General features: G+C 43.1%; 1 protein-coding gene across 1 annotated transcript in view; it reads left to right on the top strand.

Annotated features, from left to right (window-relative positions):
* Laptm4b (lysosomal protein transmembrane 4 beta) overlaps positions 1-23,601 on the top strand; it is a 70,892-nt gene that overhangs the window by 37,556 nt on the left and 9,735 nt on the right. The window contains exons 3-6 of the mRNA XM_048358744.1: positions 14,233-14,306; positions 14,634-14,756; positions 16,000-16,098; positions 17,783-17,878. Coding sequence (XP_048214701.1) covers positions 14,233-14,306; positions 14,634-14,756; positions 16,000-16,098; positions 17,783-17,878 — 392 coding nt within the window. The remainder of the gene's footprint in view (positions 1-14,232; positions 14,307-14,633; positions 14,757-15,999; positions 16,099-17,782; positions 17,879-23,601) is intronic.

The following is a 23,601-nucleotide window of genomic DNA, read 5'->3' as shown; positions in this document are numbered from 1 at the left end:
CCACGTTGGCTGAACTCCCAAAGCCAGTAGGCAAAAGAGGCCTGTTGATGACTGACCTATATGGGTCTGACTCCTGGCACATACAGCAGCACGATGGAGGTAGATTTGGAAAGGCAAATGAAAAATGTTCTGCAGTCTTTCAGCAACTGGTCTGCTTGTCCACTTAACCATTCATTTTTTGGTGCATATATCCTACTGTTGCCTGTATAGGTTTGCTAGGATTCTTTTCAAATTAGAGCTGCATTGTAAAGCAGGCTCATTTAATTTAGGAAACAATGTGAAGTCATCATACTCTGTTCTTGGGTTAGAGAAGCTACTATGCTAATAAGTATAGTCCTGTTGCTGGCCAGAAGTGGTACTGATTATAAACCCCAGTATCATTAGTACTATTTCCCCCTTGGTATTGGACATGATCACAGGGGGTGGGTGGGTGGCCCACAAATGAAACGCTGGGCCATTTTGTTCCCAAGTTCTACATTGAATTAGTTTGATTTGCCAAGTTCATTGCCTGTTATTTCACTGGGGAAGAGGTGCTCTTGATTGCCAAGAGATGAGTATGTAGTAGTTCATTTTATCTTATTATTCTATGGTTTTTGTTTTTTGTTTTACCCCCTTGGCCAGTCCTGGGCCTTGGACTCAGGGCCTGATCCACCGTCCCTGGCTTCCTTTTGCTCAAGACTAGCACTCTGCCACTTGAGCCACAGCGCTACCTCTGGCCATTTTCTGTATATGTGGTGCTCGGGAATTGAACTCAGGGCCTCATGTATACGAGACGAGCACTCTTGCCACTAGGCCATATCCCCAGCCCAATTTTTTTTTTCTTTTTTGAGTGGTGGTTACTGGGCTGGGGCTTGAACTGGGGCCTGGGCACTGTCCCTAAACAACAGGTCCATTTCTATCTTTATTTGTCTGTTTGTTTAATGACAGTCCTGGGCCTGAACTCAGGGCCTGAGCACTATCCCTGGCTTCTTTTTGCTCAAGGCTAGTACTCTGCCACTTGAGCCACAGTGCCTCTCCTGGCTTTTCTGTTTGTGGTACTGAGGAATCAAACCCAGGGCTTCATGCATGCTAGGCAAGCACTCAGCCACATTCTTAGCCCTATTTTTGCTTTTAAGGAGTTATTTTAAAGTTGTTTGCATGTAAACTATATTCATGTTTATTTTCCCTGTTGATTCCTCAAGAAAACTATTAGCACTCATAAAATTTTCCTCGTACATATCAAAAGGAAATTTTTGCATTTTGAAAGAAATCATACTTTAGTAATGAGGTTGAATTAATTGCTGATGATCTGATGACCTTTATTTTTATTTGTGAAAAACTTGTTTGTGAGTCATCTTTACAAATTTTAGTCATATTTACAATCGCCTTACAGTTGATCACATTAAGTCCATAGGTAATAGAACCTTAATTTTTTTTAAAACCTTATTTTTTTTGTGTGAAAAGTATTTTTATAATTTATTTTCTATTAAAAAAATTTTTTTGACAAAGTGTTGTGCAAAAAGGGTACAGTTACATAGTAGGGGTGTGTGTACATTTCTTGTGATACCTTACGCCCTGTTTTTCCTTCCCTTCCCTAGATCAGGTAGACATATATACAATACACAATGTACCAAGAACGTACACAGTAGCCATGTGGCCTACGCCAAATAAAATTCGCCTAGGGCTTTAAATGTAATGTCGATATTAGACAATATGTCGACAGTAGTCTTATATGAATATACATACATAGCTTTTGAACTGTTGTATTCCACTGAGAGGTCAACTTTTGACCTTTATATGTTGAGTAGTTGTTTGGTTTTAGTTAGATAATGTTGGGTCGCTGACCCAATCCTATGGGAAATACCATTTGACAAGCAGTTTTTGGTTTCACAGACCTGGTCTCTACTGTCTCTCCGTCTCCCTTTGTTAACAGTCATATATCAGGGAGATCATGCCCCTTTGTTTTCTGTGTTCTAGGCTTGTCTCGCTCAACATTATTTGCTCGAGTTCTGACCATTTCTCTGCAAATAACAATATTTCACCATTCCTAATCACTGTGTAGTATTCCATTGTATATAGGTACCATATTTTTTGGATCCATTCGTCTGTGGTGGGGCATCTGGGTTGTTTCCATATTTTGGCTATTGTGAATTGTGCTGCGATAAACATGGAAGTACAAATGTCTTTTTGATATCTTGGGGTTTGCTGTATAGGATAGATGCCTAGGAGTGGTATGGCTGGGTCATAGGGTAGGTCTATATTGAGATTTTTTGAGAAACCTCCGTACTGTTCTCCAAAGTGTACTAATGTGCACTCCCACCAACAATGGAAAAGGGTTCCTCTTTCTCCGCACCCCCTCCAGCATTTGTTGTTGCCTGAGTTCAGAGTATAGGCCATTCTAACTGGGGTGAGGTGGTATCTCAGGGTTTTTTTATTTGCATTTCCTTTACTGCCAGGGATGTTGAACATTTCCTTATATGTTTCTTTGCCATTTTTATTTCTTCTCTTGTGAAGTCTTTCTTTAGCTCCTTTGCCCATTTCCTAATTGGTTTTTACTGGGCTTGGAGGAGGGGCTTAGTTTTTTGAGTTCTCTGTAGATGACAGATAATAGGCCTTTGTCTGTTGCTGTGCTGGTGAAGATCCTTTCCCATATGGTTGGCTGTCTTTCTATTTTGGTGGCTATGTCCTTAGCTGTGCAGAAACTTTTTATTTTGTAGTAGTCCCATTTGTCGAGTCTCTCCCCTATTTGTTGTGCCCCTGGGACTATAGACTATATTCAGGAAGTTCCTTCCTGTGCCTATAAGTTCTAGCGTCTTTCTTACTCTGTCCTTCAGTAGTTTCAAGGATTCAGGTCTGATATTGAGGTCCTTGATCCATTTTGAGTTGATCTTGGTGCACGGTGATAGGCTAGGGTCTACTTTGAGTTTTCTGCATATGGCTGTCCAGTTCTCCCAGCACCAGTAGTTGAAGAGGCTATGTTTATTCCATTGTATGTCTTTAGCTCCTTTGTTGAATATCAGCTGACCGTAAGAGTCACGTCCTTGGTTAGGTTGATCCCTAGGTACTTTATTCTTTTTTTGGCTACTGTAAATGGAATTGTTTCCATAATTTCCTTTCCTGCTTGTCCATTGCTGGTGTACAGAAAAGCTGTTGACTTTTGTGGATTGATTTTGTATCCTGCTACTTTGCCAAAATGGTTTATTAGGTGTAGGAGTTTGGGGACTGAGTTTTTTGGGTCCTTCAGATATAAGATCATGTCGTCTGTGAATAGGGATAGCTTGATTTCTTCCTGGCCGATGTGGATCCCTTTAATGTCCTCCTCTTGCCTTATTGCTATGGCTAGGGATTCCAGCACTATGTTGAAAAGAAGTGGGGAGAGTGGGCATCCTTGTCTTGTTCCTGAGTTTAGGGGGAATGATTTAAGTTTCTCTCCATTTAATATGATGTTAGCAGTTGGTCTGTTGTATATGGCTTTTATTGTTTTGAGGAATGTTCCATCTATTCCTGTTCTCTCCAAAGCTTTTAATAAGTATGGATGTTGTATTTTGACAAAGGCTTTTTGGGCATCGACTGAGATAACAATGTGATTCTTGAGTTTATTTCTGTTTATGTGGTGAATTATGTTGATTGAATTAGGGATGTTGAACCATCCTTGTGTCTGTGGGATGAAGCCTACTTGGTCATGATGTATAATTTTCTTGATCAGTTTCTGGATCCTGTTAGGTAATATTTTATTGAGTAGTTTTGCGTCTGTGTTCATTAGTGATATTGGCCTGTAGTTCTCTTTTTTTGTTGGGTCTTTGCCTGGTTTGGGAATGAGTATGATATTAGCTTCATAGAATGAGTTTGTGATTTCTCCCTCTGTTTCTATTTTGCGGAAGAGTTTGAGGAGTATTGGTATTAGCTCCTCACTAAAGGTTTTATAGAATTCATTGGTGACTCCATCTGGGCCTGGGCTTTTCTTTGTTGGAAGGTTCTTGATTACCCCCTGTATCTCGCTGTAAGTTATTGGTTTATTTAGTGGATTTATTTCTTCTTGGTTTAGTTTGGGCAGTTTATACTTCTCTAAGAATTGATCCATTTCTGTAAAATTATTGATTTTTAGTGAGTAGAGGTTCTGGAAATAGTTCCTTATGATTGTTTGAATATCGTGTGTACTTGTTATTTTTCCGGTGGAGTCCCTGATTTTACGTATATGAGTCTCTTCTTTTTTTAATAAGTCTTGCGAGGGGTCTGTCAATTTTATTTATTTTCTCAAAGAACCAGCTTTTAGTCTTATTTATTTGTTGAATTGTCTTTCTATTTTCAATCAGATTTATCTCTTCTTTAATCTTTGTGATCTCTCCCCTCCTAGTCATTTTAGATTCGATCATTTCTTGTTTCTCCAGTTATTTTAGTTTCATCGTGAGATTATTCACCTGCTCTGCTTCCATTCTTTTAATGTGAGTGCTGAGGGCAATGATCTTGCCCCTCAGTACTGCCTTAGTGTCCCATAGGTTTCTTTGTGATGTATTTTCATTGTCATTGTGGCTTATGAATTCATTGATTTCATCTTTAATTTGGTCTGTGGCCCAAGCGTTGGATAGCAGTGTGGGGTTTAGCCTCCAAGAGTGTGTATAGGCTCTGTGGTATCCTTTGTTGTTGAGGGTTACCTTTAATCCACTGTGATCAGAAATAATACATGGGATGACGTCAATACTTTTGTATTTGCTGAGGTTCTTTGTGTGGGCTATGACATGGTCTATTTTGGAGTATGATCCATGGGCTGCTGAGAAGAAGGTGTATTGGGTCTCTGTAGGGTGGAAGATTCTGTATAGATCTGTCAGATCCATTTGGGATATGGTGTTACTTAGGTCCTCAGCTCCCTTGCTGATCCTCTGGGTGTTGGATCTGTCTCTTGGAGAGAGTGGGGTATTAAAGTCACCCACTATGATTGTGTTTGGGTCTATCTTGTTCTGTAGTTCTGTGAGAATTTGCTTGACATATGTAGGGCCTCTTTTGTTCGGGGAGTATACATTTATCACTGTGATGTCTTGATTCTGGATTTCTCCTTGTATTAAAATGTAGTGACCTTCTTTGTCTTTTTCAGTTGATTTTAATGAAAAGTCCAGCTCGTCTGAGATCAGGATGGCTACACCTGCCGTTTGGTAGGTGCGTTTGCTTGGACGATCTTGCTCCATCCTTTCATTTGGAGCCTGTTTTTGTCCCTTGCTGTACGATGTGTCTCTTGTAGACAACAGATGTCAACTTTTTGTTTGCGAATCCATTCTGCCAGTCTGCTCCTCTTTATCGGAGAGTTTAAACCATTTATATTCAAAGAGATCAAGGATAAGAGTTTTTTTTCTCCTTCCATTTTCTTGCTGGGCTGTTTTTCTCTCTGTTTCCCCCCCCCCCCCCTTGTCTTTAGTGAGCTGTTCTTTCTGTTGGGTTTTGGCTATTGTAGTTTCTTTCTGTTTCTGTCTGTGTCTCTTGTCCGATCTCTGTTAGGTGGGTTTCCCCTCTTAGAATTCGCTGTAGGGCTGGTTTTTTATTCACATACTCCTTTAGATCCTCTTTGGTATGGAAAGATCTGGTTTTTCCTTCGAATGTGAACTCTAATTTCGCTGGATATTTGATCCGAGGTTGCATAGTTAGCCTGTAGTACTTGGATGGTGTTCTTCCACTTACTTCGCGCTTGGTAGGTTTGTGTGGAGAGGTCTGCTGTTATTCGAAGCCTCTTCCCATTGTAGAAAATTTCTTTCTTCGCTTTGGCTGATTTCAGAATTTGCTCTTTATTCTTGAGTTCTGAAGTCTTGAATATTATGTGCCTTGGGGTGGCTTTTCTGTGGTCTGGTTTGCCAGGTGTCCTATAGGCTTCGGTTACCTGGATGGGGTCCCCTGTGAGATTGGGGAAGTTTTCTGCAATAACTTTATTGAGAACATGATTAAGCCCTCTGCTCTGGTATTCGGCTCCTTCTTCTATTCCAATTATGCGCAGATTATATCTCTTGTCTTTGTCCATTAGTTCCTGGATTAGTCTTCCCTGAAGCTTCACCTTTTCTTGGAGTGTGGTCATTTTCTGGTTGTTGTCAGCTGCTTCATCGTCCAGGCGAGAGATTCTGGATTCTATATGGTCTACTCTTTGTGTCATGGTTTCAATTGCGGAGTTTATGGATGTCAGAGAGCTATTTATGGTTGTCAGATCAGCTCTGATCGTGGAAATTTCTTCCTTTAAAGAGTTGTATTTTAAATCTATTTTTTCATGCATTTCACTTCTCAGGATGTTAAGGTCTTCTTTAAAGGAGGCTTGCATTGTATCCATTTTTGCTTCCATTTCATTCTTGGCTTCCTGGATGTCCTTCAAGAATTCCCCTCTAAACTCCTGGAATTTTTTTCTGATTTCGATTCTGACGATTTCCCTTATTTTTTTTTTTTTTTTTTTTTTTTCGGCCAGTCCTGGGCCTTGGACTCAGGGCCTGAGCACTGTCCCTGGCTTCTTCCCGCTCAAGGCTAGCACTCTGCCACTTGAGCCACAGCGCCGCTTCTGGCCGTTTTCTGTATATGTGGTGCTGGGGAATCGAACCTAGGGCCTCGTGTATCCGAGGCAGGCACTCTTGCCACTAGGCTATATCCCCAGCCCTCCCTTATTTCTTTTAACATGGCCTCATTTGCTTTTTTATTCTCCATCTCTTCAGTCGTGCTGCTTTTTGGAGCTGGCGAGTTGGCTTGCTCTTTGATGAATGGTGTTATATATTTTTGTGATTGGCGCATCTGGGGATCTGTGGGTGGCTTCTCTGGTTTGGTTTTGTGTTGTTTCCCGCTGGTCCACCGGTGGGAGCCTTGTGTCTTGGCTCTGGGTTTGGGTTTGGCTTTGAACCTTGCTTCCCAATGGGTGAGCGTGACCTTCTCGGTTGTTGCTGAGGTGGTCAGTCCCCCTGCTCTTGGGGGCCAGTAGGTTCTGTGTCTTTCTCTGCGGGACAGTGTCCTGGCGCTGTGCTGTGCTGACCCTAGCATGCCCCCGTTGGGGGTTTGCTGGTCGCTGATTCTGCGTGGCGTGGAGGCTTATCTATTCTTTGGTTCTTTTTTCCACTCTGTATCTGGGTCAGAGGAGTTCACCTCTCAGGCAGTTCGCCTTCCTGTGTGGACCGCTCCGGGGCCGGTGTTGTTGAGGGGCGGCCCACCCACTTGTGCGGAATGCGCCAAACTGAGTGGGCACGGGCCGATGGACAGCTCTGCCCTCCTGTGTAGGCCACGCCTACCAGAGCGAGCCCCGGGTTGTTGGGTTGTGCTTGCACCCTCCCGTGAGTCTGCTGTGTGGGCGGTATGTGTGGGGCTCGGTGGGATCAACTGTCCGCGCGCGGGTTAGCACCCTCATACTGCGCCTCCACTGTGAAGGGAACACATGATTGTGTCCAGGTGTCCCTGTTGTGCTGGTATTGCCCACCAGTGCCTGTGATTTTAGTTGTAAAAGTCCCCAAGGTCTAGGCGCCTCGGGTGGGGCTTGCACTGCCAGCCGTCCCCTGGTCCCTGTTGGGAAGGGGGCAGGGCCGGTTCGGCCAGTTCAGGCTCCTGGGTGGCCTTGGGCTGCTGTGCCCTTCCCCTGCTAAACTCCTGTGACTCTCAAGTGCCTTATGGGAGCTTCCCGCCTGATTTGGGGGTTCTTTGTTCCCTCGTGGTGGGGAGGGGGAGGTAGGGAGATCTAGCTTCTTTGTAGCGTTTGGAGCTCTGATAGCTGATTTCCCGTTGGGGGAGGGTGTAATGGGGGACTCACTGGTCCTGGATTGTGTGTGTGTCCCGCGCCACCGTTGGTCCTTCGGGTGTGGTGAAATGTCGTGGTGGCGTCCCCGGCTCTCTCCTTCCACATTGCTGGGTTCCCCAGTCACTTACGTCCGTCCATTCCCGGTGTGGGCCCAAACTTCCCATTGCCGCCTTGGCCGTATGTCTTGGTCCGCACTCTCCCTAGTGTTCGTGGAGTCCCGCTGTCTGGACACTGCGCTCCCGGCAGTCGGTCTGCCGATCGCTGGGTCCCCTTTCCCAGCCTGACCCCATTCGGGCCAGAGTCGGCTGGTCGGGGGAGGGTGCCCCGTAGATTCTCCGGCTCTGTGTAGCTCTCCTTTTTTACTCCTTTTTGTTTTCCTGCATTTCTCCTCTGCTTCTGGCTGCTGGTTTTGCTGGATTCTTGATGGGGTGTTGGGTGCTGGAGTTCCCAGCTCGCTATTCAGTTAGAGCGAGTGGGGGTACCTCCCTACTGTGTCGGCGCCATCTTCCTCTCTCTCTAGAACCTTGTTAATTTTTTTTATTTGATTTGATTGTTAACTCATTGCTGAAATTTAAAAAGTATACGGGCTGGGGATATGGCCTAGTGGCAAAAGTGCCTGCCTCATATACATGAGGCCCTGGGTTGGATTCCCCAGCACCACATATACAGAAAATGGCCAGAAGTGGCGCTGTGGCTCAAGTGGCAGAGTGCTAGCCTTGAGCAAAAAGAAGCCAGGGACAGTGCTCAGGCCCTGAGTCCAAGCCCCAGGACTGGCCAAAAAAAAAAAAGTAACAGCCCAGGTTGTTTCATTCCCAACATTCAGCAGCTCTTCTGTACATGAAATACAGTAGAGATTTGAAATGCTAGGAGTAGACTTAGTCATAAAGCTTAACCTTTTGATGCACATACTGTCTCTGAAAGTGACATAACCTCTGAGCCCTACTTTTATCATCTTGAACTCAGTAGGAACAATGACATCTATCTCAGAGCTAGGAAGAATAAAACATTTATGCAAATTCCTTAAAAATTAAGAAGTATAGGTACTTGAGTGCATAGATTTTTATGCTCCTTAGAAACCTGTTCTGCTGTGTTTCTAGTGATAAACATATGATCCCCTGAGTAAATAAATGTTCAGTTTCCATTAGATACATTTTTTTTTGGCCAGTCCTGGGCTTTGGACTCAGGGCCTGAGCACTGTCCCTGGCTTCTTCCCGCTTGAGTCTAGCACTCTGCCACCTGAGCCACAGTGCCCCTTCTGGCTGTTTTCCATATATGTGGTGCTGGGGAATCGAACCGAGAGCTTCATGTGTAGGAGGCAAGCACTCTTACCACTAGGCCATATTCCCAGCCCTAGATACATTCTTGTTCAGAAGGAATATAATGCAAGTAAGAGATAAGTTTTCTAGTAGTCACATTTATTTATTTATTTATTTATTTTTTTATTAATTGGACATAAATTTTTTTACAAGGTGTTGTGCAAAGAGGGTGCAGTTACATAGTAGGGCAGTGTGTACATTTCTTATGATATCTTACAACCTGTTTTTCTATCCCTTGTCTAGGTCAGGTTGACATATATGCAATATACAATGTATCAAGAACATATACAGTATTCACAGACTTGGTCTCTACTGTCTCTCCGTCTCCCTTTGTTAACAGTCATATATCAGGGAGATCATGCCCCTTTGTTTTCTGTGTTCTAGGCTTGTCTCACTCAACATTATTTGTTCGAGTTCCGACCATTTCCCTGCAAATAACAATATTTCACCATTCCTAATCGCTATGTAGTATTCCATTGTGTATAAGTACCATATTTTTTGGATCCATTCGTCTGTGGAGGGGCATCTGGGTTGTTTCCATATTTTAGCTATTGTGAATTGTGCCGCGATAAACATGGTAGTACAAATGTCACCCACTATGATTGTGTTTGCGTCTATCTTGCTCTGTAATTCTTTGAGAATTTGCTTGACATATGTCGGGCCTCTTTTGTTTGGTGAGTATACATTTATCACCGTGATTTCTTGATTCTGTATTTTTCCTTGTATTAATATGTAGTGTCCTTCTTTGTCTTTTTGAGTGGACTTTAAAGAGAAGTCAAGCTTGTCTGAGATCAGGATGGCTACACCTGCCGTTTTGGTGGATGCATTTGCTTGGTAGATCTTGCTCCATCCTTTCACTCGAAGCCTGTTTTTGTCCCTTGCTGTAAGGTGGGTCTCTTGTAGACAGCAGATGTCAACTTTTTGTTTGCGAATCCATTCTGCCAGTCTGCTCCTCTTTATCGGGGAGTTTAAACCATTTATATTTAAAGAGATCAAGGATAAGGGTGTTTTTTCTCCTTCCATTTTCTTGGTGGGCTGTTTTTTCTTCTTCTTCTTCTTCTTTTTTTTTTTTCTTCTTGTCTTTAGTGAGCTTGTGTTTCTGCTGGACTTTGGCTATTGAAGTTTCTTTCTGATTCTGTCTGTGTTTCTTTTACGATCTCTGTTGGGTGGGGTTCCCCTCTTAATATTCGCTGTAGGGCTGGTTTTTTATTCACATACTCCTTTAGTTCCTCTTTGGTGTGGAAAGATCTGGTTCTCACTTCGAATGTGAACTCCAGTTTCGCTGGATATTTGATCCGAGGTTGTAAATTGTTATTCTGAAGTACTTGGATGGTGTTCTTCCACTCACTTCGAGCTTGGTAAGTTTGTGTGGATAAGTCAGATGTTATTCGAATCCTCTTCCCATTGAAAAAAGTTTCCTTCTTCGCTTTGGCTGAATTCAGAATTTGCTCTTTAATCTTGAGGTCTGTAGTCTTGAATATTATGTGCCTTGGGGTGGTTTTCCTGGGGTCTGGCCTGCCAGGTGTCCTATAGGCTTCGGTTACCTGGATGGGGTCCCCTGTGAGATTGGGGAAGTTTTCTGCAATAACTTTATTGAGAACATGATTAAGCCCTCTGCTCTGGTATTCGGCTCCTTCTTCTATTCCAATTATGCGCAGATTATATCTCTTGTCTTTGTCCATTAGTTCCTGGATTAATCTTCCCTGAAGCTTCACCTTTTCTTGGAGTGTGGTCATTTTCTGGTTGTTGTCAGCTGCTTCATCGTCCAGGCGAGAGATTCTGGATTCCATATGGTCCACTCTTTGTGTTATGGTTTCAATTGCTGAGTTTATGGATGTCAGAGAGCTATTCATGGTTGTCATATCAGCTCTGATCGTGGAAATTTCTTCCTTTAAAGAGTTGTATTTTAAATCTATTTTTTCATGCATTTCAATTCTCAGGGTGTGGAGATTTTCTTTAAAGGCGGCTTGCATTGTATCCATTTTTGCTTCCATTTCTTTAAACGAGGCTTGCATTGTATCCAGTTTTGCTTCCATTTCTTGTCTTCCTGGGTGTCGTTCCAGATTTCCGCTCTAAACTCCTGGAATTGTTTTCTGATTTCATTTCTGACGGTTTCGATCATTCCTGTTAACATGTCCTCATTTGCTTTTTTATTCTCCATCTCCTCTTCAGTCGTGCTGCTTTTTGGAGCTGGCGAGTTGGCTTGTCCTTTGATGAACTGAGTTATGTTTCTTTGTGATTTGCGCATCTGGAGGTCTGTGTAGATCTTCCCTCCCTTCTGTGTAGGCGTGTCTACGGCAGCAGGTGCTGTAGCTGTGGCCCCGCCCACCAGTGCAGGGTACGCCTACCAAAGCGGGCGCTGTCGCCGGGGGCCCCGCCCTCCTGTGCGCTGTGCGTCCAGTGCAACAGGCACTTAGGCGGGATATGCCTCCCAGAGCAAGTCCTGGGTTGTTGGGTTGTGCTTGCGCCCTCCCACGAGTCCATTGGGGGGGGGGTACGTGTGGGGCCCAGTGGGATCGACTGTCCGGGTGTGGCTTGGCACCTTCAGACCTCACCTCCGCTGTGAGGAGGGGGGACGTGATCAGGCTCAAGTGACCCTGCTGGGCTGGTATTGCCCACCAGCGCCTGTGGTTTTAGTTGTAAGAGTCTGCGAGGTCCAGGCGCCTCAGGTGGGGTTTGCACAACTGGCTGTCTCCCGGCCCCTGTTGGGAAGGGGGCGGGGCCGGTTCTGCCAGTTCAGGAACCTGTGGGGTGTTGGTGCTGCTGAGCCCTTCCCCTGCTAAACTGACTTCCCAGCGCCTGATGGGAGCTTCCCCGCCTGATTTGTGGGTTCTTTGTTCCCTCAGGGGTGGGGGAGGGGGGAGGGAGGGCACTCACTTTTGCTGCTTTGTGTGTGTGTCCCTCGCAGCCGTTGGCCCTCCAGGGGTTGGCTAAGTGTCGTGGTGGCTTCCCTGGTTCCCGATTTCTGCCGCGCTGGGTTCCCTTGTCCAAACCCGGTGTGGACCCGAACTTCTCGTCGCTGCCGGTGTGTCTTGGTCCGCACCCTGCCTTGTGTCCGTGGGGTCTCCCCCTATATGAATTCTGCGCTCCTGGCAGCCTGTCTGCCGATCGCCGGGTTCCCCTTTCCCAGCCTGACCCTGTTTGGGCCAGGGTTGGCTGGAGGGGGGAGGGTGCCCCGGTGAATCTCCGGCTCCGTGTAGGTTTTCGGTTCTTCTTTTTTGCTCCTTTTTGTTTTCCTGCGTTTCTCCACTGCTTCTGGCTGCTGGTTTTGCTGGGTTCTTGATGGGGTGTTGGGTGTTGGGGTTCCCAGCTCACTATGCCGTTGGAGCGAGTCGGGGTGCCTCCCTATTCTATCGGCGCCATCTTTCTTCTCTAGTAGTCACATTTAGAAAGACCAAAAAAAAAAACAACGATTAAATTAACTTGGTTATATATCTAAATATTAACATTTCAGCATGTAATCAGTGTAAGAGTCATGAATGAGATAGTTTACGTCCTTTTTCTCTGACAACAGTCATGGATGTCCAGTGTATGATCATCTTACTGTACATCTCAATTTACATGAACCTCATTTGAAATGTTCAGTGCCCATAAATGCTGGTGCCTACTGTAGGGGCATTTCTCCTCTAGATGATAGACTTGTCAGCAAGATAAAATCCTTTACCAAGAAGGTTACTGTTTTGGAAAGAAACAATATCCTAGCAACAAGTAGGAACAAGGTTATTAGTGATAGTTATAGCACAGTGAGGCATAATAAGTGGAGGAATGGCTGTGCTAGCTAGAATACTTACTCTGAGGTGCTAACATTGCAGTGGAGTGGAGACCTGATTAATTAAAAAGGGGGCTCTGATCATGGGAAAGAAAATGAAGGTGCAAATACAAGGCCCTGAGATAGTGTGACCTTGCTGCCAAATGGTGTGGCTGGATTGTGTTAACCATGGGCGGGGGGGGGGGGTAGCCGAGCAAAGATTAGATAAGTAGGCACAATTGAGAATAAACTGGGACATCATGGCCATGAGAAGAACTTGAGATTTTGTTTTAAATAAGTTGAGAAGTTAGGAGACGGTTATAATTGTAGTTTGGAAGAATGTAGGAATTTATAAGTTGTTACTTATGACCAAAAACATACACCTGAATTAAGGAATTAAGACTCAACTCAAAGGTTGGTTACACAACCAACTTTTTTTTTTTGGCTATCAGTAACTAGTGTCTTCCATTAATAGTCTCGTATCTATGGTCATTTATGTGATAGAGTACTTTTTTTGAGTACTTTTGTCTATTAGCTTTCACATTCTCAGGTTCTGAAAGAACTCTAGAAGTTTAGACACCATAAAGTGTTTTTTTTTTGTTGTTGTTTGTTTTTGTTTTTTGCCAGTCCTGTGGCTTGAACTCAGGGTCTGAGCACTGTCCCTGGCTTCCTTTTGCTCAAGGCTAGCACTCTGCCACTTGAGCCACAGCGCCATTTCTGGCCTTTTCTGTTTGTGGTGCTGAGGAATGAGCCCAGGGCTTCATGCATGCAAGGCAAAGCACTCTACCACTAGGCCATATTTCCAGCCCCACCATGAAGTTTTATTTATTTGTTTGTTTTGTTTTATTTATTTATTTATTGGTCAGTTGTGGGATTTACTTATTAGTCATTTGTGGGGCTTGAACTCCTTGTGACCTTTGCACTGTCTCTGAGCCTTTTTAATCTAGCCTGCCATTCTACCATTTTGAGCTATGGCTCCTCTTCTGGTTTTCTGGGGGTTAATTGGAAATAAGAGTCTCAAACTTTCCTGTTCAGGCTGGCTTTAGAACCATGATCCTGAGAAGCTGAGATTACAGACATGAGCTGCTAGGATCCGGCAAAATTTTCATTTATAATTGGCTTATAAACAGTGGATTTGTAAAGATTTTTTTAAATACCAAATTCGAGAGACACAGGGTAAAAAAAGAGAAATAACTACAAAAGCAATACTTGCAAAACTCTTTGGTGTAAGTGAACTGAACAACTGGGGGGGGGGAGGGAAAGGGGGGGAGGGAGGGGGGCATGAGGGACAAGGCAACAAACAGTACAAGAAATGTATCCAATGCCCAACGTATGATACTGTAAACTCTCTGTACGTCAGTTTGATAATAAAAATTTGAGAAAAAAAATAAATGCTTATTTTGTAGATCTAAATCTTAATTGTCTTTTTTTTTTTTTAAACCTTTCTACAGACATGTGCATTGCTATTGCAATTTCTCTTCTCATGATCCTGATATGTGCAATGGCTACTTATGGAGCATACAAGGTAATCATCTATAATACAAGGTCAGGCCTTTTCATCTATCCTTTCCACATGCATCAGTATAATTATTTAGAGCAAGCTAAAGTAGTCTATTTTCTGTAAAAGTTTTCAGAAACCTCTCACTTGTTACACAGTACTAGAAAAACAAGAGGAACTATTGTTAAACTCCCACACACACACTCAGTCTTGTTACTATTGACTGACACTTGACATGCCAGTGGCTAATTACCTTCAATTCCTCACCAGTTCTTTAGATTAGTAAAAGTTTTCTTCGAGCAAATGAAAGTTTTGTGTTATTCACCGTGTTAAATTTTGTTTTGTCATGTTTAGCAACATGCTGCCTGGATCATCCCGTTCTTCTGTTACCAGATCTTCGATTTTGCCCTGAACACCTTGGTTGCAGTCACTGTGCTTGTTTATCCAAATTCCATTCGGGAATACATTCGACAGCTGGTATGTAGCCTTGTCAGGAATTGTTTTTGTCCCAAGTGAAACCTGGTTAGGTGTAAAGGGCATAGGTCTAGAAATACCTGCATATATACTAGTTTGCAGATTTTTGCATCTTGAAAAAAGTTAAAAAGATCGGTGTGGGCTGTGTAGCAAGGCCTTCTTCACCTTATCTGTATTGCTTAAGAGACAATAATGAATGGGAATGTTGATCTGATCTGGAGGCCCCTGTTAACAAGCTATTATTGGAGAAGGCTGCAGATGCACTCCATCTCAATTCTAACACTGTTCTGTTTATCTGCTTATACTGGGTCTTAACAGTTCATATAGACCCCAACTTTTTTTTGGCCAGTCCTGGGGCTTGGACTAAGGGCCTGAGCAACTGTCCCTGGCTTCTTTTTACTCAAGGCTAGCACTCTGCCACTTGAGTCACAGTGCCACTTCTGGCCATTTTCTATATATGTGGCGCTGGGGAATTGAACCCAGGGCCTCATGTATACGGGGCAAGCACTCTTGCCACTAGGCCATATCCCCAGTCCCAGACCCTAACTTTTTGTACAGACCATGTCCACTGTTTTTGTTGGTTGTGAGACTTGGGCTCAAGGCTTGTGCTCTGTCCCTGAGCTCTTACCCAGTGCTAGTACTCTACCACATTGAGCCCACAGTACCTCTTCCAGTTTTCTGGTAGTTAATTGCAAGTCTTGTGGATTTTCCTGACCAGATTAACTTTAAACCACTATCTTGAGTTCTCAGCCTCCTGAGCAGCTAGGATTACAGATGTGAGCCACTTTTCTGTAGTAAAATCAGTGCCAGCATTGTTATGGAAATGGTTACATATTTCCAACTTAATCTCATTTACCACCACCACCATTATATGCTAAGAATTGAACTTAGGCCCTTATGCATGCTAGATGCTAGCTAGGAAAGGGCCACTGGCACCCATCTGCTCCATTTTCTTCAACATTGAAGCTTCTTTATTACGTACCACTCATGCAAAATCCTAACACACAGAATTGGGCATGTAAGGTAGTGAGTACATTTCTGACCCAACTTGTTATCCCCTCCCTCATTTTTCTCCATTTTCCCTCCTCCCCATATCTCACCCCCTCCCGAGTTGTGCAGTTAGTTTACAACATATTGTAAGTATTGCTGTTCCAATTGCTTTTTGATAGCATATCTGAATTATTACCTATGTACTTAACCTTGAATGGCTACTGAAACTTTCTAATGGTGCTTCATTCTTTGTCAGCCTGCTGATTTTCCCTACAGAGATGATATAATGTCGATAAATCCTACCTGTTTGGTCCTTATTATTCTTCTGTTGATCAGCATTATCTTGACATTTAAGGTAAGTACAGAGATTTAACAAAGGGGTTGCCAAATACAGTTCTTTGTGGTTAGCTCCTTTCGCTTACCATGTTTCCGTTCAAGATGTGCCACTGTTGCAGTATACTATTTCAATGTATGGGTATACCACCTTTTGTGAATCTATTTGCCAGTTGATAGACATTTGATTTGCTCCCACTTTTTCACTACGAACAATGCCTCTTTGCACAGTCACATGCAAACATTGTCTATACAGTGTGTTTCCCCTGAATATGGAATTCTAACTTCACCTGATAACTTGGATTAGAAGGTATGCCTGAGTTTTCCAAATTGCCTGAACCATTTTACATTCTCGCCAGATTGGATCAAGTTTTCAGTTCCCCTGCATTTAATCTGGTTATTAACTGCCAAATTTTAGAACTAGAACTAGCAAATTTTTAAATAGTTTAGTTCTAGTGTAGTTACAGATGATTTAAAGTATGTCAATATTTAAACCTCTTCTATGAACTTTATTTCTAACCTTTTTTTTGTTTGTTTGTGGGACTTGAACTTAGGGCCTGAGCACTGTCCCTGAGCTCTTTTGCTCAAGGCTAGTACTTTACTACTTCATTTATTTATTTATTTTGCCAGTCCTAGGCGGTGAACTCAGGGCCTGAGCACTGTCCCTGGCTTCCTTTTTGCTCAAGGCTAGCACTCTGCCACTTGAGCCACAGCGCCACTTCTGGCCATTTTCTGTATATGTGGTGCTGAGGAATCGAACCCAGGGCCTCATGTATATGAGGCAAGCACTCTTGCCACTAGGCCATATTCCCAGCCCACTACTTTACCACTTTAAACCAGCGCCACTTCCCCAAGTTTTTCAGTGTTTAAGTGGAGATAAGAATCTCATGGAGACACTCCTGGGATTACAGGTGTGAGTCACCAGTGCCCAGCTAACTTGTTTGTTTTGTGTTGGTCCTGGGACTTGACTTAGGGCCTGAGCGCTGTCCCTGGGCTCTTAGGCTCAAGGCTAGTACTCTACCACTTTATCTACAGTTCCACTTCTCCACTTTTGCCTTTTTGGTGGTTAATTGGAAATAAGAGTCACACACTTCTTGTGGCTTCTTATCTGATAGGTCTGGCTTTGAACCATGATCCTTTAGATCTCAGCTTTCTGAGCAACTAGTATCACAGGTGTGAGCCACTGGCTCCTGGCTAAGCAGTGTTCTGTTGACATTACATTTTGAGAAGGAGTGTTTCAGTATTTTCTTTTCAGGATATGAAATGATTTTGTATGCTGTGAACCTGTTTTATTCTTCAAAAAGATAATACATGTAGATAAAATCATAGATAACCACATAATTAAGATAAGGCAGAAAGATTGTGAGTTTTCAGGACAGTCTGACTCAAATGCTTCACCTCAAAAATTATTGCTAAAGAAACTGGAAAAGTGTATGCTAAGTTGACTAATGTGATCTGTTAGTTTGGGGGATAAGATGTGTTTGTAGTGAAGTCATTGTTACTTTCCTTTTTAAAAGAAATTTATCTTCTTTCAGATTAGGGCTGTATAATGGAAGTTTGTGCCAAAAAGTTCCGATACTCAGCATTTGCAATTAAAGGGCTGTTGGTTGGTTTCGCCGAACTAACGTGTAATTTGTGTAAACAAAAAAATTTATACTGTGTGTAGTTTGAAATTTTAAAACCCAGTGTCCACTATTTAATTTCAGGGTTACTTGATTAGCTGTGTTTGGAACTGCTACCGCTACATCAATGGCAGGAATTCCTCTGATGTCCTGGTTTATGTTACCAGCAATGACACCACGGTAAGTGTGATATCACAAGAGGTGAGATCTCCCACCAGCTAGTGTATAGTAGTTCTTAATGTTTCTAGTAGACTTGGTACCGGTTTTGTTTTATTTTGTTGCCAGTCCTGGGCCTTGGACTCAGGGCCTGAGCACTGTTCCTGGCTTCTTTTTGCTCAAGGCTAGCACTCTACCACTTGAACCACAGTGCCACTTCTGGCTTTTATCTGTATATATGTGGTGCTGAGGAATCGAACCCAGAGCTTCATGTATACGAGGCGAGCACTATACCACTAGGCCATATTCCCAGCCCCTTGGTACTAGTTTTGAAACACGTTTAACAGCTATTTAGTCATTAGAGTTAAATGCATTTCATGCTCCTTATGATTAGCCGGCTCAACTTGTAGTTTGTGTGTTTGTTATCCATCACTGGGCTTGAACCTGTGGGCCTGGGTGCTGTCCCTGAGCTCTTCAGCTCAAGGCTAGTGCTCTACCACTTGAGCCACAGCACCACTTCCAGTTTTCTGGTGGTAAATTGGAGATAAGAGCTTCATGGACTTTCCTGCCCAGATTGGTTTTGAACCATGATCCTCAGATTTCAGCCTCCTGAGTAGCTAGGATCACAGGCAAGCCACTGGCGCCTGACCTTTGTGGCTTATTTTTTGTTTTGTTTTGTTTTTTCGGCCAGTCCTGGGCCTTGGACTCAGGGCCTGAGCACTGTCCCTAGCTTCCTTTTTTGCTCAAGGCTAGCACTCTGCCACTTGAGCCACAGTGCCACTTCTGGCCATTTTCTGTATATGTGGTGCTGGGGAATCGAACCCAGGGCCTCATGTATATGAGGCAGGCACTCTTGCCACTAGGCCATATCCCCAGCCCCTTTGTGGCTTATTTTTAAAAACTACTATACACTGTATTTTTTTTATTGCTATGATTTAAAAAAAATTAAAAGAATGAAAGGATGAAAGAGGTTTCAGTCTATTTGGCTTGCTCCATTATGGTCCTGTGCTAAAAGAGTGAGCCATGTCAGCAGGACTATTCATCTCAGGTCACCCAGGAAATGGAGGGAAAAAAAGATCCAAATACACCCTTGCTTGGCACTGGTGGCTCACACCTGTAACAAAAAAAAAAAGGAGCCAGTGGTCCTTGTTCATTCTCTTTGTAAGTTTTCTGAGTAACAAGGTAGTACATTTCCTTTTCTCATTCATTCATTCATTCATTTATTGCCAGTCCTGGGGCTTGAACTCAAGGCCTGGGCACTGTCCTTGAGTTTCTTTTTGCCACTTGAGTCACAGTACCACTTCTGGCCTTTTCTGTTAATGTGGTTTTGAGGAATCGAACCCAGGCCTTCATGAATGCTAGGGAAGCACTCTGTCACCAAGCCACATTCCCAGCCTCAAAGTAGTACATTTTCAATAGTGACTACTGAGATTACTTTTAAATCATAAATGAACTGATGGGGTGTATGGAGTCCTGCACAACAGTTTTGATAGAGTCTAGGGAAATTTATTCCGTAGCCATTTTGCATCATTCAAAGAGGAAAAACAAAGCTTTGTATAAACAGCTAGTACAAATGGTACCATCTGTAGTCAGATGATACTTCATCAACATAGCTTCTGAGTGCTTACTTGGCCAACATTGTTGTCTTTGATGGCTTCCTTGCCTTTCCAGTATAGTAAAAGATGTTCTAGGCTTATCTTGTATATTGTTTGCCTCAGACCTTGAGTTAGCCTTTCTCTAGAAAGTCTACTTGTAGTTTGTGGGGAATGTTACTTGAAGATAATCTGGACAATTTAAAGGAAGGGACCCTATATTGTGGCTCTTTTTAAAATAATTAATTTGTTGTCAAAGTGATGTACAGAGCAGTTACAGTTTCTTATGTAAGTCCGTGAATATATTTCTTATCAAACTTGTTACCTCTTCCCTCATTTTTCTCCCACCATCCCCCCTCCCCAATTCACTCCCCACATGGCTCTTTTCTCAAGCTAAATAGATACATGTTGACCTCTGTGGAAAGCTACTAGAGCTCTTGTTGGTAGAAAATAAATCTGCCTTTTTTTCCCCCTTCTCTCAAGCGGTACATATGCTGTTACACAGATCCATGTGTTCTCAAATTCTGCCAAGAGGGAGGACAGATGAGGTGTTAGTAGATACTAGAGATGTCTCATAGGATTAATCCCTCCAGTGTTTCAACCAAACCAAAGTAAAGATCTTGAAGAAAATGCCTTTGGCATAGGGTTACAATGTCTTAGTACAAAATACCTTCATTGTAAATGACTTTTTGGCACCTTTAGGCCATGAAAATCAATGTGCTGCTTTTATTAAGTAGACATGTCCAGATGGCTTAACGGTATTCTTTGCAGTATGTAAGAGGTGGTGTTATTTCCTCTGAGAGTTTAAAATATCCCAAGGTGGTGCCCTTTTGATGCACTGCAGTGCTCTGGTGACAGCAATCTTGATGCCTTAAGAGAGAGAGAGGCTCTCTCCTTTAAAACAGTGATGTGTAAATCGCATGGTATATACATAACTCTCCCTACTGTCATTACAAAGTGTCCTCCAGAGAAAAAGTACAGTAACATAATAAACCTGAAGCCACAGGAAAAGATTTCTTTCACTTAGATTTGGTGAATATGAATGTAGTAGGTCCAATTCCTATGGAATGAGGGTGCTTTTTTTTTTTACTTTTTTGTCAGATGTGGAGCTTGAATGTAGGGTCTGGGCACTGTCCTTGAGCTCTTTTGCTCAAGGCCAGCACTTTACCACTTTGAGCCAGGCACTACTTCCAGTGCTCTGGTAGTTAATTGGAGATGAGTCTTTGACTTTCCTGCCCAGGCTGCTTTCAAACCGCAATCCTCAGATCACAGCCTCTTAAGAGGTGTGAGTCACTGGCTCCTAGCTAGGATGCTTTATAAGTGAGATTAATATTTAACCAAAATGATGCCTGAAGTTGTGAATCCAAATAAAAGAATTATAATCTTATAAATAAAAGAATTATAGCACTATAGGAATTTTTTTTGGAGGGGGGGGCAGTCCTGGGCCTTGGACTCAGGGCCTGAGCACTGTCCCTGGCTTCTTTTTGCTCAAGGCTAGCACTCTACCACTTGAGCCACAGTGCCACTTCTGGCCGTTTTCTATATATGTGGTGCTGGGGAATCGAACCCAGGTCTTCATGTATACAAGTCAAGCACTCTTGCCACTAGGCCATATTCCCAGCCCCATATAGGAAAATTCTTAACTGTTTAGGATAGGCAAGAAAAATTAACTTTAATGTCATGTTGTAGGTAGATTAACATAATGCAGGTACATTGTTCGGCTTCAGAACATTTCATCTAGTTGGGCTTTCTTTTGAGTCTGACTGATACAGAAATATAGTTAAGAAAAAAGTCACCAGCTCCAGTGACAAGTGTTGGGAAGACCACCAGGAGAGACCACACAGACAGACATAGAGAACAGCAAATAGACAATTTAGTCCTGGCTGGGACTAACTACACTGGGCAGTTGGGTGCCCAGAAGTGAAGCTCCGAGCAAGGTCTGATGGCCCTTTTTAAAGCAGAAAACCCATCTCCTTACTTGCTCAGAGAGTCAAATTTGCAAAAATAAAAATTCACAAAAAGAATTGTAGCTCTTAGCCCAGTGCCGGTTGCCAGTTGCTCATGCTTTGTAATCCTAGCCACTCAGGAGTTTGAGATCAAAGCCAGCCCTGGCAGAAAAGTCCCCATGAGATTTTTTTTTTTTCTTCCAGTCCTGGGCACTGTCCCCAAGTGCCACTTCTGGCCTTTTCTGTTTGTGATTCTGAGAAATTGAACCCAGGTCTTTATGCATGCTAGGCAAGGACTCTACCACTAAGCAACATTCCTAGCCCCTCCCCCCTCCCCTCCCCCCAACTCCAGTTAGCCATTCAATAATAAAGTGACACTGTAGCTCAAGTGGTAGAACACTAGCTTTGAGCACAGAGGCTTAGGGACAGTGATCAGGCCCTAAGTTCAAGTCCCACAACCTACCAAAACTGTGTTTGTGTGTGTGTGTGTGTATACACACACACGTATACATATGTCTTTAGTTTATACCTCCAATACCAGAAATGATGCAGTGATGAAATGCATAGTCTAGCAAATGATAAAAAGTAATGCTGAGGGGCTGGGAATGTGGTTTTAGCCGTAGAGCGCTTGCCTAGCATGCATGAAGCCCAAAGTTTGATTTCCCCAGCACCACATAAACAGAAAAAGCCAGAAGTGGCGCTGTGGCTCAAGTAGTAGAGTGCTAGCCTTGAGCAAAAAGAAGCCAAGGACTGTGCTCAGGCCCTGAGATCAAGCCCCAGGACTGGCGGAAAAAAGAAGTAATGCGGATTATGCCTGAAATAGCAGTGTAATATACTTAAAAAGAAAAGGTGACCTCAAAATCTTCAAAAAAATGTGCACTGTCTGGTAGGTTATGGGAAATTTCACAGAGGTGTATTTGGCTGGCCTTTCTGATTGCTAACTCTGTATGTCATTTGTCTTGTATGTGCAATAGCTTCATTCTTCTATTAGAGCCTGGCTGTCCTCCAAGAAAGAGTTCACATTCATGTTCTTCCTAGTACTCTTCCTAGTTCTCTTTGAAATGCTGTGATTTATTGTGATGTGTTAACACTTTTTTTTTGCATGCATTCCACTTAGTATAGTACACCTATCTTCTACACACCTGGAAATGCATGGATGCTTTTCTCAGGACTTGGTTGTCTTCTTGGAGGAGTTATAGTTTTCAAGATTTCACTAGTCAGGGGATATGGCCTAGTGGCAAGAGTGCTTGCCTTGTATACATGAGGCCCTGGGTTTGATTCCCCAGCACCACATATACAGAAAATGGCCAGAAGTGGCGCTGTGACTCAAGTGGCAGAGTGCTAGCCTTGAGCAAAAAAAAAAAAAAAAAAAAGCCAGGGATAGTGCTCAGGCCCTGAGTTCAAGGCCCAGGACTGGCCCAAAAAAAAGATTTCACTAGTCAGAGGAAGAAAGTGGGGGAAAGGGAGAGGTTAAAACTTTGGACAGATGCCGGTAGCTCATGCCTTGTAATCTTAGCTACTAGGAGCCTGAGATTTAAGGATCCTTGTTCAAAGCCAGCACAGGGAGGATAGTCCATGAAGCTCCTAAACTACCAAAAAAGCCAGAAAATGAAGCTGTGTGTCTCAAGGGGTAGAGTGTTTCCCTTGAGCAAAAGAAACTCAGGTATAGCACCCAGGCCCTGAGTTCAGGTCCCAGAACCAGCCCTCCACCCCTACCCACCCCCAAATTCAACCTTTGTACCACCAAGGCATCAGCTATTTAAAACTGTTAGGGAGCTTCCTATAATGTATCTCCTGTCTTCCTAACCTGCCTAGTGTGGACACAGTCCAATAGACTTCCTGTTGCTTGTAATATAAAAAGCATCAAGGGTGAGATTGGAGTAGATACTCCCTGAGATTTTTGGGGGGAAATGTAATAATAGTTCTCATAGTGCCTGACATTAAATCAGCTCTTAATTCTTTACAGTATTCTTCCATAAGTATAATGGTCTTTGTTTAAGTGTCATGTTTTTTCTGGAAACAAGGAATATGATTTCTTCTTTAGTCATATGACTCAAATGGTTGTTACTGATTTTTTTTTAAGTTTTTATTATAAAACTGATGTACATAGAGGTTACAGTTTCATACGCTAGGCATTGGATACATTTCTTGTACTGTTTGTTACCTTGTCCCTCATACCCCCCTCCCTCCCCCCGGTTGTTACTGATTT

The sequence above is a fragment of the Perognathus longimembris genome, chromosome 12 (assembly GCF_023159225.1).
Source record: "Perognathus longimembris pacificus isolate PPM17 chromosome 12, ASM2315922v1, whole genome shotgun sequence".
NCBI lineage: Eukaryota > Metazoa > Chordata > Mammalia > Rodentia > Heteromyidae > Perognathus > Perognathus longimembris.
This window is presented reverse-complemented; position numbering and strand designations above follow the sequence as displayed.